The sequence below is a fragment of the Lepisosteus oculatus genome, chromosome 16 (genome assembly GCF_040954835.1).
Source record: "Lepisosteus oculatus isolate fLepOcu1 chromosome 16, fLepOcu1.hap2, whole genome shotgun sequence".
Taxonomy (NCBI): domain Eukaryota; kingdom Metazoa; phylum Chordata; class Actinopteri; order Semionotiformes; family Lepisosteidae; genus Lepisosteus; species Lepisosteus oculatus.
In genome coordinates, this window is record NC_090711.1 from 1,146,988 (window position 1) to 1,162,060 (window position 15,073).

The 15,073-nt window shown below is 50.8% G+C and overlaps 1 protein-coding gene across 2 annotated transcripts; it reads left to right on the plus strand.

Moving 5' to 3' along the window:
- pigu (phosphatidylinositol glycan anchor biosynthesis, class U) lies at positions 1 to 9,715 on the plus strand. 2 transcript variants are annotated; one of them, XM_015365109.2, is made up of 12 exons: positions 1 to 201; positions 946 to 1,010; positions 1,379 to 1,438; positions 1,695 to 1,757; positions 2,138 to 2,247; positions 2,560 to 2,660; positions 2,961 to 3,058; positions 3,549 to 3,703; positions 4,200 to 4,343; positions 4,687 to 4,811; positions 5,051 to 5,193; positions 6,860 to 9,715. In XM_015365109.2, exons 1-12 carry the CDS (start codon positions 72 to 74, stop codon positions 6,971 to 6,973), a joined length of 1,308 nt encoding a protein of 435 aa, XP_015220595.1. In that variant the 5' UTR covers positions 1 to 71; the 3' UTR covers positions 6,974 to 9,715. The 2 variants fall into 2 exon arrangements, with proteins under 2 accessions (XP_015220595.1, XP_015220596.1); XM_015365110.2 differs by lacking the exons at positions 1 to 201; positions 946 to 1,010 and adding an exon at positions 1,020 to 1,172.
- Positions 9,716 to 15,073: the final 5,358 nt, after the last annotated feature.

The window sequence follows — 15,073 nt, forward strand, 5'->3', positions numbered from 1 at the left end:
GCAGGACATGACTACAAATCCCGTGACCCCCCGCGAAGACAGGAGGAGAGAGGTACTTCCTCTCGGCAAAGATGGCGGCTCCCTTAGCGCTGGGCTTGATTGTGGCTGTCACAATCAGGGCTGCATTGTTCAGGTCGAGTTTTGCTGACCTGATAGCGGAGAGAGTGGAAGTGGTGTCCCCTTTAAACGCATGGAAACGAGGTAAATATTGCATCAAACTACACGAACCGTTGTTTTCTTTGTTGTCATCGTTGTGAGCAGTCACTCGGAACTCGCAGCCCTTTCCTGACTGCTGGTCTACAACAGTCCTGTCCCCTGTCCGGAGCCGAGCATTACTGACCTGCATTGTACTGTTCCTTTGTGACGAGCCCTCGAAACCCTTCTGTTTGCAGCCAGGCTTTTAATGTCTTTGAATTAAAATGTCGTGAGTTAGCGATAGTTGTGAACGAATGTCAATTTAAATGTGAGCATTGAAATGCTCAAAGAGAGAGTAGCGTACTGACTTTTTTATTAAAGTAATTTCTAAAGGGAAAACCTTAAATTGTAAAAAAATATTTTTAATATGTAGTAATTGCTTGTTAGGCGTTTTGTAGGAAGCAGGGTGGAAGAGACTTCAGGTGAAGAAGGGATTTCTTCATGCTGCTGGGGAGTTAGCCTGCGAGATGACAAGGCCGAGGGGGTTAATGTCTAGTGAAACACGTGTGTGTGCTGGATGGGGTTGAGCCCTGTGAGTCCTGACACTAACCCAGGAGAAGTCGAGGGCCACCGAGGAGCTCCTAGTACCCCTGTCATCGCAGGGCTCTGACACAGCGTGTCCCCGATACAGCTCGTGATCCACTCCTCACACAGTGACATCACACAGTGACCATGCCAGCAGTTTCCTGTCAGAGAGCAGGACCTGCTGCTCCCCTGCTCACCCCTGTGTCTCCTGTCGGTTCCTTGCAGTAGTGGAGGGCCTGGCGCTGCTGGACCTGGGAGTGTCTCCGTACTCCGGGGACGTGTTCCACGAAGTGAGTCCCTCCCAGGGGAGAGAAGCGTGCTGGAATTCATCATGCTGATAAGACTGCCCTCCCACCGCACTGGGGCTGCAGTTGAGAAAGTCTGAAATGAATCCAGTTACTACTTAAAGACTGCTTACTGTTCAGTGGGAATCTGATCCTTGCATTTTCTCTGTTAAGTGTTATTTTACTCATTTATCCTGCCTCTTGTCTTCAGACGGCTGTAGTTAAGGATGTAAAAATAGAGTAATGAGTGTCGCAGCCCTGAGCGAAAGCCAGCTGATGCGAATCGAATAACAATGAGTTTAAGAATTAAGTCTGTTTGCTCTGTTGAACTCGCACTAACAAGCAGCTGATTTTCTCCTCCTTGTCCTTTCCAGACACCTCTCGTGATTTACTTCTTTCATTTCGTTATTGATTATTCCGAGTTCGTCTTCATGGTGAGTAATCATTGTGATGTGCTGTCGAAGCGATTTCCTCTCTAGGAAACAAGCTCAGACAGTCTCGTCTCCGCTGTTTCGTATCCCAGCGGACAGCGGAGGCGACTTATGTTTTGGGTTGCAAAGGTGTTAAGCGAAAGATCAAAGCAGTGCAGCTTGGGTTTCTTATGCTTCTTGAAACATGACATGCACTTACTGGGGAAATCAGCTTCCCAGGCTTTGAGTGGAAGAACTGTCCTGGGCCTTCTCTTCACAGATAGCAGATGGGATCACTGCGGTAGCACTGTATTTGGCTGTGCGGGACTACAATAAGATCATGGTAAGACAGCTTCTCCAGGACGAAGAAGACCTCTCACACCAGTATCATCTCCTGATAAACACTGCTGTTTGCTTTCACAAGGCATTGTGACAGGAGTAGATCACCCTGAGATACACTAACTGTGGCCCAGAGAGACCACACAGATTTGCTGGAGACAGACAGCGTGCCTAAAACTATAGCATGGGTTTAATTATTGTGCCATAAAGACTTATATCCTTAAAGATTTAACTTTCCTTGCTGTTGTGATTTGAAAGTGAGTCAACTAAATTGAGCTTCAGAAACACTATCTCAACAGAAAACAAATAGCAGTTAGATGTTAATAATTAAAATTAGCTACAGAGGTGTTGTTGTGTGTGTTATAATTTATCTTTCTGTGCCAGTTCAGGAAACAGAAATATGCCTTGGAGGCTGACCGTTATCCCCATGATGTTGTGGAGCTGTTCAGAACACCGAAAGAGATGTACTATATCCCTCTCAAAGTGGCTTTATTGTAAGTGCTGCACGGCTTGCCTTCTGTGTGAGTGACTGAAGCCTGATTCATGAAAAATTAAGTAGCTTGGACTTGTCCTGTCAGAGTGACAGAGCTGCCTGCCTCAAACACAGATCTTGGCAGGAGTGTGTGGAGCCGTGCTGCACGTAACCTCTGGGCCTTCAGCAGCAGGCTGACTGCCCACCTCACAATAAGTAAGTTCGACGGGCAGCACAGCCAGGGCCATTCCTGTTTACAGACTGGAAAAAGCCACTTGAGCGCGGATTGATTCATCGTTCTCTCTCACTTTTCCTCTCCGTCTCCTTCTCCCAGTTATTTGCTGAATCCCTTCACCGTCCTGTCCTGTGTGGCCAAGTCGACCTGCGGGCTCAACAATGCTGTCATTGCTCTCTTCATCCTGTGTACGATAAAAGGTACAGCTCTCCAGGCCGGCTGGGCAGCCCTGGGGACGGGGATGAGGTCTCCGGGCACAGGGGGTCAGAATCGGACTCTTCTTTCAGGTCCTTTCAGGGCAGCAACAGCTTTGTTTAAGACACCGTCTTGAAAGAAGACTGAAAGCAGAGCACTGGACAAGCTCACGAGTGTTGTGGTCTTTCAGCACTAGGATCCTGAACATTTTGTTATTAAAAAATAAATGTGCTTCGCCAAGAATACTTGTCATGAAAAAAATGGGAAAGCCTCTGTTATATTACTGTTGTTTGGTGTCTGTGCAGGAAGTGCCTTCCTCAGTGCCATATTTCTGGCATTGGCAACATACCAGTCCATCTACCCTTTAACGCTGTTCGCCCCAGCGCTGCTCTTCCTCGTGCAGGTAAGCCTCCAAACTTCCTGCTGGTTTCAGATCTGTTGCCTAGTGGACAGGATTGCTCATTGTGAGCTAGTCCAGTGTTCCCAATTCCAAAATGCACATCCGGTCGTGTAGAACCTTAAATCCCGACCCAGCCACAGGTCAAGGGAATCCACAGAAAGGAAAGACGGAACAGGAGGTCTGGCGCTGCACCTACTTTGCTGTCCTTGACTGCATCTTTGAGGTTTTAGACTCACGTCTGGCACAGCCCTGGGCACAACTGTGACGCTTCACCTGACCGAGACCCGACAGCATTCCTGGGAATACAGTGGGAAACGGAATCAGGAGCTGAGGATGCAGAGACTTTGCTCATACCCTCAGGGGAACCAATCCCAGAGCTGCTGTGCTTCCAGCTTACTGACCAGGCTGTAGGAGGCGTGTTCCCTGTTGACTGTAAAGGGCTGAGGTTCAGTTGCAGTGGGAGCTGACATCTCTCCCCCTCCTGTCCCCCCAGAGGCTGTATATCCCCGTGAGTCTGCGCAGCCCCAGTTTCTGGATCCTCGCAGTCCAGTATGGCGTGATGTTCCTGGGCAGCCTGGCCATCATCGTTTGTCTCTCCTTTTTCCTGCTCAGCTCATGGGACTTCATTCCCTCCGTGTACGGCTTCATGTGAGTAAGATCCCACCTCCCCCTTCCGCTCTGGGCGTCCTGCTCTGCTCCTCTGCCTCCTCCTTGCCCCCTGCCTCCCTTCCCACTCCGTCAGTCTGTCTGTCCCCACAGCTGACAAAGCTGCGTCCTTCTGTCTCCAACCCCTCCCAAGCATCCTGCACCCTGCCAGGAGCTTAAAGGTGGAGTTTGGCAAAAGTTAACCCGTGTCTGCATGGTAGGTTTAGCTAAGTATTCTAGGGGCTCTGATCTTCTTGTAGTGCATCATGAGATTTAAAGCAGCGCTTCCTAAACTTTGAAAGTTTTACAGGCAGTTCTGAGGAGTTGTAATGACAAACAAGTTAGTCGAGTCATTTAAAAGATTAACAACTGCGTTGGCAAATTGCTGCAGTAAGACCCTGTTTCTAAAGCACGAGAAGGTGATATCACTGACTTTGTGTGGTCCTGCAGTATGTGACAGAATCCCGTCTGTTTCTGATATCTCCACCTCTCCGCCCAGCCTGACGGTGCCTGACCTGACGCCCAACATCGGCCTGTTCTGGTACTTCTTCGCCGAGATGTTCGAGCACTTCAGGCTCTTTTTCCTCTGCGTCTTCCAGATCAACGTCTTTTTCTACATCATCCCCCTCTCCATCAAGCTCAAGTGAGTTGCCGCCCTGAAACCTTTACCCGTTGTTGTCTTTCTAAAATCGGGAAAAGCCCATTTCTAGTTTCCCTCTGTTTTGTTGATGTGTCTGAGACACAGGGAACGATTTCACCTGTTCTGGTTTTACTCCTATGAGTCAGCAACCCTAGCAGACTGTCCTGCAAGCAGCTCGGGGTGTCGATCCCTTGGTGTTTGACAGTTTAAGGGTAGAAAATCAGTAGTTTCCAAAGAGGGGGAGAGGATTTATGATTGTGTGCTGTGGGTAGTTGAGTTTCTGCTGCTCAGACGTGGAGGTATTTTCCTCCTGCCTCACACTGCTGTGCTGTCCTGTGTGTCCCAGGGAGCACCCTGTCTTCCTGATGTTCATGCAGATCGCCATCATCTCCATCTTCAAGTCCTACCCGACGGTGGGGGACATCGCCCTCTACATGGCCTTCCTGCCTGCCTGGAGCCACCTGTACAGATGTGAGTCTCCTGCCTGCTGTGCTCAGCCCGGCCCCGAGCCAGTGCACAGCTTGCTGTCTGGCTGTCTGTCTTGGGGAGAGGGGGGAGTTAGATGTCAGCGGTTTTCCGTTTTTTCTTCATGGAGAGAAGCATCAGTGGCTGTGACTCGTGTGTGTCTGCTGTGTGTAATTCTGCTGTCAGAGGGCAGTTTGGCTGCCGGTGTTACCGTGTGTCCCTGACAGCGCGTGTTTCTCCCTCAGTCCTGCGGAACATCTTCCTGGTGTCCTGCATGCTGCTGATCTGCTCCATGCTGTTCCCAGTGCTGTGGCACCTCTGGATCTTTGCGGGCAGCGCCAACTCCAACTTCTACTACGCCATCACTCTGGTCTTCAACGTCGGTCAGGTGTGTACACCCAGGGATCACCACTGCTCCCTGTTCGTTTTCCCAAAGAGGTCCCGCTGTCCAGGAGTAGGATTTGGAATTCCATTTAAGGCTATGTTGCGCTTTTGTCATATTTACTGGCAAATTCTCAATGCTACTGTGGAGAATTTAGATCTATCCTCAAAAGAATCCAGCAGTTTTCTTATTTCTGCACCCAGTGGATTAGCATATTATGTGGTTAGGCCTCTCCATCCCTAAATGTGTTCAGAATGGAACCATAACCCCAAACGCTCAAACAGGAATGTCGCTCTATGTGAAGTACACATTTCCACAGCATCTTAGTTTAACTTGCAGGAATTCGTGGTCAGTTACAGAGAACAGCCGAGCAGTCCCATTGCTGCGCTGTTAGACTGCGTGTGAGCACTGGCTGCCGAGGAGGATCTGTCGTGTTCACCAGTCCCTGTACAGGCAAACAGGATCGGGACTTCAGCAGCCTGCCTGGGCTCCAGGACTGAATTATTGAAGAGGAGGTGCAGGGCTGAGTGGATATCTGACCCTGAGCTCGTTTGCTTCAGTATTAATGAGTGTGAGAATGATTCCTGGGGTCAGATGTTCTGACAGGCTTTTGGGAAGGAGGTATTCGGATCTGGCGACCTCTTCCTGCTGGAGTATTGAATTAGAGACGAGTGGCAGACAAACGGGGGGGCTGGTCTTGTGCCTTGCGTCCAGCCGAGAGAGGTGCGACTCCAGCCCAGGCCTGCTCTTCATTAATTCATGGCACCTGAAAAGCAGCAGGGGCGAAGGTCAGATTGCTCCACTCGGTGATGGGGTGTCATTCTACACCCACCTGGACAGGTGTAGGTGTTGGCAACAGGGCAAATTACACTGAGTACCCATCTTCATCAGGTGTCGCCTTTCCCACTTGTTTTGACCCGGTTGTCTTGTCGAGCTGTCAGAGCGTTGTGGACCACATTGTGGAATTGCACATTAATCCGAGGGAAAATGCACCTGTAGCTTTCACCTCTAGGTTATGAATGATTAATGGTGTTGTGCGCAAGGTAGGTTTTTAGTTCTCCGCCAGATCCAAGAGCACGTTAATGCAACATTTCAAGTAGCTGTGTCAGCATGCGTAGGCTGCAAAGGAAAAGGTAAAGGTTTATTGCATGCTGAAAAGAGACACAACGCTTCTTATTAATGTTCCTTATTAATGTAGCATATCTTGCCGGGGTTCAGAGCGAGCAGATGACCGCTTTCCCTGTGTTCTTGTCTCTTTCCTTGTCACTTTAGTTTATGCAAAGCCGTCAGTTTAAACACAGGGAGCATGTAGTTGTTGAATCCAACCACCATAGTATGATAGTATGTTCCAGGACGGGCTTCCTAACCCAATATATAAAGAAGCAGTGAATGAAAAGAGTATACGGGGCTCAAAAAGCCAAGGTACAGAGCATGCTGCAAAAGCATGAAAGCAGGCAAAGTCCTGATGCTTCAAGATCAAGGCAGCACATCCAGAACACAGAACACAAGGCTCTGGTACACCGGCAGGAGACCCACCTGCATCAGACAGCATCAGCTGAGTAGAGAGTGCAGCCAGGGCAGTAAGCCGACAGCAGATTGTGTGCGAATGAGGCATGCTGCGCGTCATGAGGTAGATGGAACCAAAAAGATGTTTCTTTCCTGTCCCCTCCAGATCCTCCTGGTGTCAGACTATTTCTACGCGTACCTGCGACGGGAGCATCACCTCACGCACGGACTGTACTTGAAGAAGAAGGATGGGTCGGAGGCCACGCTGGTGCTGAAATAGGCACGGGGACGCCTCAGGGGGAACGCGCAGGGGGACACATTACCTTCTTCTTCAAACAGATTTTTTTTAAATGCATGCTCTCGCAGACCACGGCCTCCCTTGGCCGGTGTCGTCCCTGCTGCCCGGGAGGGGGGCGACGCCCTCGGAGATACTGGCTGCTGCCGTCGGATTCTCTGCCGCGGAGGCTCCCGACGGAGGGCCGCCTGCTGTCGGTGTGCTGACGCTCGCCGGCTGTTCCTGCTCCCCCTCCTCTTTTCCTGAGCCCCCTGTCCGCGCAGGCCGGTCTGTGAGACCTCAGGCCACACCCCCCTCCAGCAGGGGGAGACAGACCAGGAAACGGCTGAGCCAACCGGCATCTTCGTTTTCAGTGTTTATCTTTCAACGGCCCTCCTCCCTCTAACCAGCTGTCAGCAGCCCCCGATTCGTTTCCTTCCGAGTCCAGAACGCTGTTTTATCATCTAGGTTGGATCCCAAGCTAAACATTTCAGGCGTGATAACTGTGCACTACGTATATACGGATAGACTGCGTATATTGCTCTCCTGTCGAAAAAAAGAAAGAATATTCCATTTACTTGCTGGTGAAAATAAACCCGCAACCATAATTAAAAAACGCCTTCGGGGTTGGGTGGCCCATGTGCGGGACTGAGCATCTGACGGGGCTCTGGGGTTGAGGGACCGGCCCCCACGGGCAGCTCCGCGCGCAGGACTAGCGAGCCAGGGCGCAGTCTCGCGCCGGTGAGATGAACACGGAAAACGAAGAGTGTGGCCGGGGGGCTGCTGTACGCGAGTCGAGAGCCGGGGACCGTCTCGCTGTGTGCAATGGCTTCCCGCCAGTGGAAGGAGGTTTTCAGGTTGTTCTTGGGCAGCCAGAAAGACCAGAAAGCTTTCCTAAACCAGTCTGCAGTGCGCGAACCCTTGCTGCTGCCTGCAGTATCTTGCATTTATCCATCTGCAGGAAGTACAGGGGGTTTTGCTATTAGTTTGCCTGTGCAAAGAGCTGCAGTTTGAAACCTGTGCAATGGAGCAGTGGAATGTGGTGCACTTTCAGATGGCACCATGGGTCCCATGTTTGCCAAGGGACAGTCTCTTGAGCAGCAGGGTAGCTCCTTGCTGTTTGTCCAGGCCAGCTGTCTTTAACCTTAAGTGTGTCTCCGTTTCCTGGTGTTTCTGCTCGCAGGATTCTAGTGATTGTCAGGTAGAAGGGTCTTTAACACGCTCCCTGCTGAGCTCCTGGTGTAAGGAGCCAAAATTCACTTGGCTTGTCTTTCCATTGCACTGTTCTGCTTCTGTTTCAGTGCAGACAAACGGTATTTCTTACACATCATTTTGAAGTTTATTCAGCTCAAGTTGTGTAATTGGTTCTTGCAGCAACAGCATGAGAAAGTATTCTGGAGCAGAAGGGGGAGTCTGCGGTCATTCTGAGTGGCTCTGCTCCGCTGTGCCAGGATTATACAGGCTCTTGGACTAGTCTAGGGGCTCCGTCGTTGTGGGGATTATTGCAGAAACTGCTCGAGCAAGATCTGTAATGGTTAACGTGTGATCTCACCCTGATGGCCCATTCCCAAGTCACTCTCTGAGCAGCCAGGGGGATTAGGCAGAGGTCTGCACAGCCACGGTGGGTGGGCTCTCCTGACCTCTGACCTCACACGGGCCTCAGCCTGTTGCTTGCTGTTGTGCAGTTGCTCTCCTGGGGAGATGACTGGCTGGCGGGCATGTTCCTCAGTGATCGGAGCACAAGCTCCTGGAGGGGAAGAAAGCCCAGGGCCCCCGGGGGGCGCTGTGCTGAAAGAAGCAGTGGGGCAGCTGTGTGGAGCCGGCGGCCGGTTGTGGGTTCGAATCCCAGGTGTGTGCGGCAGACTGCTGTTGTGTCCTTGAGCCCTCCGGCTGATCGCAGCAGTGGAACACCCAGGGCCGCTCTCTCCCTGACGTTACCAGCTCATGTGTGCGAGAACAGTCATCCTTCCCTGTGAGTCTGATGGGGGTGGCACTGTTCTGTGGCCTTGGGCTGGAGCGGACAGCAGCCTGGCAGAGTGGGCCGTGCCCCCTGGAGCCCCCCTGCTCCCGCCCTTCAGATATTCCCTGCTCTTTCTCTTCCTGTCTGTTACCGCCTGCCTGTGGTAGGAGGTTTTAGGCTGTTCCCGGGCAGCCTGCTCTGCAAGGCACACCCCCTTCCTCACTCTCCATTCCCTGCTCTTTCTCTTCCCGCCTCTCCTGTCCCCGTCTCCAGGAATGGAGCTCAGCGTCGGCAGCGGTGAGCGTGATCATAATCTAATTTTATTGACGTGACGCCTGCAGGGAGGGGGCAGGTAAACTAACGATGGTCTTTTTGGGATGCGGTTTTACTGGGACCTCGGTGAACGTAGTGTGACAGGCAGTACTAACTGGGGTTAAGATTGCCATGTGGCTTAAGGCAAAATTGGCTGGAGCACCCCTTCTCGAGCTCGACAGAACCCATCCGACCCAAACCCCTTACTGGGGATGGACTGGGAGACTGCTGTGCTGAACTGGACCAGTCCTGCCTTGACTGGGAGAATCGCCTGTTGTATTCTTGGATGTTAAAGTGTTCATTACAGAAGAACTCGTTTTACACTCAATATTCTGTCTGTCGAGAGTGTCATGGGCTTTGTTATTCACACTTCTCTTTTATTTTAAAGAAAATAAACCCACTGGTTTTTAAATAATTTATACATTACTTTGATATACAAAACACAAAACTGAAATAAACTACTGAGATGAGACGCCTGGTAGCTCTGCTGGTGTTTTCTGTGCCTCTGAAACGTGACGTTAGGCGTCACTGCTTGCTCTGTAGATGCTCTGCTTTCATCAGGGCTGACCGGCATGAGTCGCTGAAGGAAAGGGATGATGGGAAGGCTGCTCGGCCTGCGGGAGCTGCGCAGCAGCTGCACACTCGTCTGCGCTCCTGCTCTGGCGGGCGGGGAGTCACGGCCCCCCTGCTCTCGGACTGGAGAACTTGATCACAATTCACTTCAGCCATAATGGGTCCGGTGACATCATTAAGCGTGAGGTGGAATGCAAGCCAGAAAACTGCTGAGTAGAGGGTTAACCAGAGGTCTCCGTAACGTCTCCAGATTTGATTTAATAAAAGCTGGCTTCTGCTAAGCAATTTTCCCCGGCAAAGTTGCAGTTAAGGGATGTCACCACCAGAGGGCAGCGCTGTATCGCCTCTGGATGCGGGCTGACCTGAGAATGTCCTGTGTGGTCTGATAACAAACCGGGTGACGCGAGATTGCTTTTCTCAGGGAACAGTTTTATTAATTTTTATTTCATTTCTATATTTTTTCTGATTACTCACCGACCACCCATCATAAATAGTAACCATGATCAGCGTGACTCCAGCACCCTGAAGTGGCGTTCAGACCTGCAGTGCGTCTACGGCCAGCGAGTGTGGGTGCCTGTTGCCCTGGCTCAGGAGAGTCGAGCCCTGCTAAGTCAGAGTTCCCCACAAGTTGCCTGCGACCAGCGCCCCTCGTGCAGGCGGCTGTGCGCAGGATTTATCTGGAGCAGCAGCCCTCCTTCTCCCATCTGTTTCTCTGCGCCGCCACCCTCCCACTTCCCCGCCCCATCGCTCGCAGCAGCCGGGTTTCGAAACGCAGCTTCCCCTTTCTGGCTCGCGGCTGGAGCTCTCCGCCCGGCCGAGGGGTGTTTCCAGGGCGGGGCAGTGACTTGGCGTTTTTGCTCTGTTGCTCCTGCAGCGTGACTACTGCCCCCCTCGCTCCCTGCTGGTCTGGGCTTGCTGCCGCTTGGGGGCACCTGCGCTCTTCCTCCTTGACGGGGGGCCCGATCGCAACCCTGCCCTGGGGGGGGGGCAGTGTGGAGCAGAGGGCAGGGGGCATGAGCGATTCGTCATTGTGCTCTCAACAGGCCAGCCCTGATTAGGTAAAGGATTAGGAAAAAGAATGTGTAAGGAAAGTTACAAATAAGCAGAGACCATTCAGCCCATCTAGCCTATTGGGTGGTTAGTAGCTAATTGACCTCAAGAATGCAACAACCTCAAGTGTTTCCTGGAGGAAGCCAGTGCATCAGGTTCAACAACATGGCTTGGGTTCACGTTCCATTCACCCACAACCCTTTGAGTAAAAACGTGCCTCTTCATCACAGTTTTAAATGCACTTCACACTAGTTTCCTTTATAGTGTCCTCGCAGGCGGATCTGCTGCTATGAAGCTGGCCTTACTCTTTACAGAGAACTGCTTCCTGCTATTCTGCAATGGTCACAAGAACATCTTAAACCCACAACTGTAGGTCCACGTTTTTAAAACCCCTTTTGGCCTCTCTTGCGTCTTGTTAAATCTGCTTCGGCAAAGAGGTGGGGCGACTTGTTCCTTGCTTGTAAGTCTCGTAGATCTTGAATTCCTCGTTCAGGCTCCTCAGAGATAGAAGGAACCATGCGTGTAGGTGCCAATTAAAAGAATTCGACAATAGACTCACTACTTCACACACAGAATTTCACGTGTCCGGAGCAAACGTTGCTGAAAATAATTTTCTTTGGACACTTTAAGGAGCATCAAGCCGACTGCATGGGTGACCTGAAAGAGTGATGCAAGAGATGTAACAGGGTTGTCACCCCTGTCAGTCCTGTGCAGTGTACAGCGTGGCGGCGATGTGCTGGACGGGGGCAGGCACACCAGGCTGCGACCTTGTCACTGGCTCCAGATTTGAAGAGTGCACAGAAATGAACCAAGCCAGTCTAAACCTTTAGAACTGGGGGGGAGACTGGCTGGTGACTCTGCTCACAACCCAGTTCTTTATTCTGCCAAAACTGACGGTGGTTTCCAGAGCCTGCCTTTCATTGTTCAAGGCTGCTCCATCTCTTCAGTCCTCTCCGATCGACACTGAGACTGTCAGCCTGTCCCTCCGCATTACACCTTATAAAGTGCAGTGAATTACAGCCATTACTGGGCAGAGCTGTCTCTAACTCCTCCTACAGCTGCCAAACCATCCCAGCTTGCTCAGGCGTTTGAGTGCTCATTGTGTGGAAACAGCACAGGAAAGTGGTCAGTTAAAGAGCGATCCTTCTGACTGAACCCTAACCGGCACCTTCCTGTGGTGCTGACAAGTTACATGCGGTAACTGGAGAGGCTGTTTAAGATCTTGACATAGTTCCAGCCTAGCAGGGAAGATTCCTCCTGCACCGAAGGGCGACTTGTCTGTGTTTCCCCAGGGTTAGGTTTCGAAAAGAAGAGCTAAAACATGCATAAAGATTTTGAAAACCTATTAATCAAGTTAATATCACTGTGCTACAAAGACTTTGCAGTGCCCTCACTTGAAATCAGCCCAGTCCATTGGCAGCTCTGTCTTGCTGCTGCCTCTGTAGGGCTGTGCTCGTGTAGAGAGAATAATAACTGCTTTATGTGAGGCAAACTGTCCTAGATAGCATGTAGAGTTATTTTTAGCGGATGGGTGACCTTGCAGCCTGCTGGTTCTATCTTAGAGAGGATAATAAACTGGTAACAAGAGGAATGCTAAACAATGCACTCTTGTTGGTGCACATTGGCACTCACTTTGATGCACGATACCACCCTCGCTGGTGCACATTAGCATCCTGAAGTGCCACTGACTGTTGTGCCCCTCATGCCTTGGCACGTATCCACTGCACTGCTGTAATGAGCGGTGTGGGTCTATGTGTGCCCCTCTAGAAACCATACATTCTACTTAGTAAATTGCAAGGGCATACGTATTGCAGATTAACTACCGGATTCTGCAGCCTTCTAATTTTATTTCCATTAACTTTTAGAGTTTCAATGTGCCATACAGTAGCACACACGTTACACACATAACAAGTAAAAACACAGGTAGGATGGATTAAAACACTCCTCTTTAGGGAAGTGAAGCTGAGCTGCATCAGGAAAACTCCTGTCAGTTCCTGGCAGGCAGCTCTTACTGCTCTGGGCTCAACAGTGAGGGGTGGAGATACCCCAGCCAGTGCAGCAGTGTGTGAAAGTGTAGGAGCTTGGGGGATCTGCACGTAGCAGCTGGGATTTGAACTGCCATGAACCGATGGAGTTCACAGAGTAGCAGCTGATGGTGAGTGAGGAGAGAGAGAGAGATGCCCCACCCCCCACCCCCCCTGCTGGAAACCAGTGCATTCTTCGGGGATAGCAAACTGTAATGTTGCATTGCCACTGTTTAAGTCACTTTGATCTTAATGGAAACTGCTGTAACACACACGGGCTGTGCTGTCTTGCAGGATCATTCAGCGCATGCATGATCCCACTATGTTTTAACACTGTTCTGGAACTGCCCTTCGCCTCTACTGCTTCACAGCTTGAGTGCCCCAGTCAGCAGATCTCTAGGTCTGGAGGGGGTGGGTGTGACTCCTCAGGCTGGACTTGTTCCCAGGTGTGAAGACATTTAGGATTTCGTGCCAGACTGGAGGATTGTAGACGCAGAGAAACTCTGCCCTGACTGTGCAAATAAAAACTGACCTTGTGCCTGTCATTGTAACAGTCTGTAGAAAATAAAACTGATGCATCAATCAACAGCTGTGATCTTCAAAACCAGTGCCTGGCTATTCACTCTCAGTGCTGAAGCAGGTTGGTGCTCCTCCCCCTGGACACTAGTGAGATGCACCTTGATCCCTCTGCCCCCTGCCCCAGAGCCAACCAGCAAACACAACCACCTCGCAGATCATCTCCCCCTGTGCTGGTCAACACTAGTGTTGTGTAACACTTAATTGCCATTTTAGATAAACCTGTATAAATGTTTCTTTTCATTTCACCTTTGTGGAACAGGGTGCCCTGAGTGAGCCGATATTCCCCACACCCCCCAGAGCTGTGGGTAGTTTTCCTCTTTTTCAGGATCTAAAACATCAAAGCGTTGAGCTTCAAAATATTTCTCTTCCAGTTCTTTTTGTACGATTTCCTCTCAGCAGGCCTTTTGTTAGATATTTCAAAGCACTGAGGTGAATGTTTACTCTTAGCAATATCGTAACCTTAGCAATTTTTTCATTTAGCGCCCTGTTGCCCACAGTGCCTACTTGTAAGAACAACTGCTTCTCCTGCAGCTTTACTGCAGCGCATCCACTAGCTCCTGGTACTTACTGCCCAGAACAAAGCACCGTCCTGTCAGGACTACGGATCGGTAGTTACTTGCGTGACTGTTAGCACAATGCCGGCTTCAGAAGGATTGCATGTAGATTCAAATCCGGCCGGATGAACTCTATAAACATTGAGCCTCAAGCTGACTTCCTTCCTTTGTGTTCACGTCTTTGTTAAAGCATCTTGTTATCTTTCTCTTTGAACTCTGCATGGCTGGGCTCCTGACTAGGCAGCATGAGACTTGTAAGTGCGCAGCGAGGGCTGAGTCCCGAGGACTGTGGGGACAAACTCCACAACCAAAGTGACCAAACAGAAAAGCAAATCTGAGGGATAGAGACAGAATAATAGTAGTTATAGAGCACCAAACCTCGACTGGGTCACCCGAGTTCTGCTACAGGTCTTTACAGTAAATCTTCTCCACTGGACAAACGTGACCCTGAGTCTTGCATCTTGGAGTCCAGCTCTGTCCTTGTCTGCAGGAGATCAAACACAGGAGCATGAGAACCAGCCCTGTGGCCACCTGTCACCTTACAGCAATGCAGGGACATGCCTGCTCTGCTGGGCCGGCCTCTTCTTCTGAGAGGGGTCAGAGGGAGACAGTGGTTGTGTGGAGCACAAAGTCACTCGCCGGCCGAGGGGAAAGCAGCACACCTGTTCCCCAGAGTGCCTCGGGAGGGGCGTTAGAGCAGATACAGGCTCAGGGACACCATGTCATCAGCACCTGGACACGGCTTGATCTGCTGGTTCTGCTTGATCTCCACCGCAGCCATGTGGAACCTGCCCTGACACCCATTTGGTGATTTGTAGTTGTTGTAGTGAATGTATATGCTTTGGCCACACTGTAACTCACCAGTCAAGCCAAAGCAGTTTGCACAAAATCAATAGAAATGAAAAAGATTAAGGCCTTAGGCGAATAAGGGCCCATTTGAATATATTTCCGATTAGCAGTTGGGTGCAGCGCCTGACTACAGTAACTAGAAGGTTCTTATTTCTAAAGCCCTCGACACCTTGCCCAGGTGTCCTTGTGGTAGCCACACCCCCCT

Coding starts and splice junctions, on each gene's coding strand:
- pigu (XM_015365109.2), top strand. CDS start 72: ATGGCGGCTCCCTTAGCGCTGGGCTTGATTGTGGCTGTCACAATCAGG. Junction 2,661..2,960: donor CATCCTGTGTACGATAAAAG/GTACAGCTCTCC, acceptor GTGTCTGTGCAG/GAAGTGCCTTCCTCAGTGCC. Junction 4,812..5,050: donor CTGGAGCCACCTGTACAGAT/GTGAGTCTCCTG, acceptor TTTCTCCCTCAG/TCCTGCGGAACATCTTCCTG.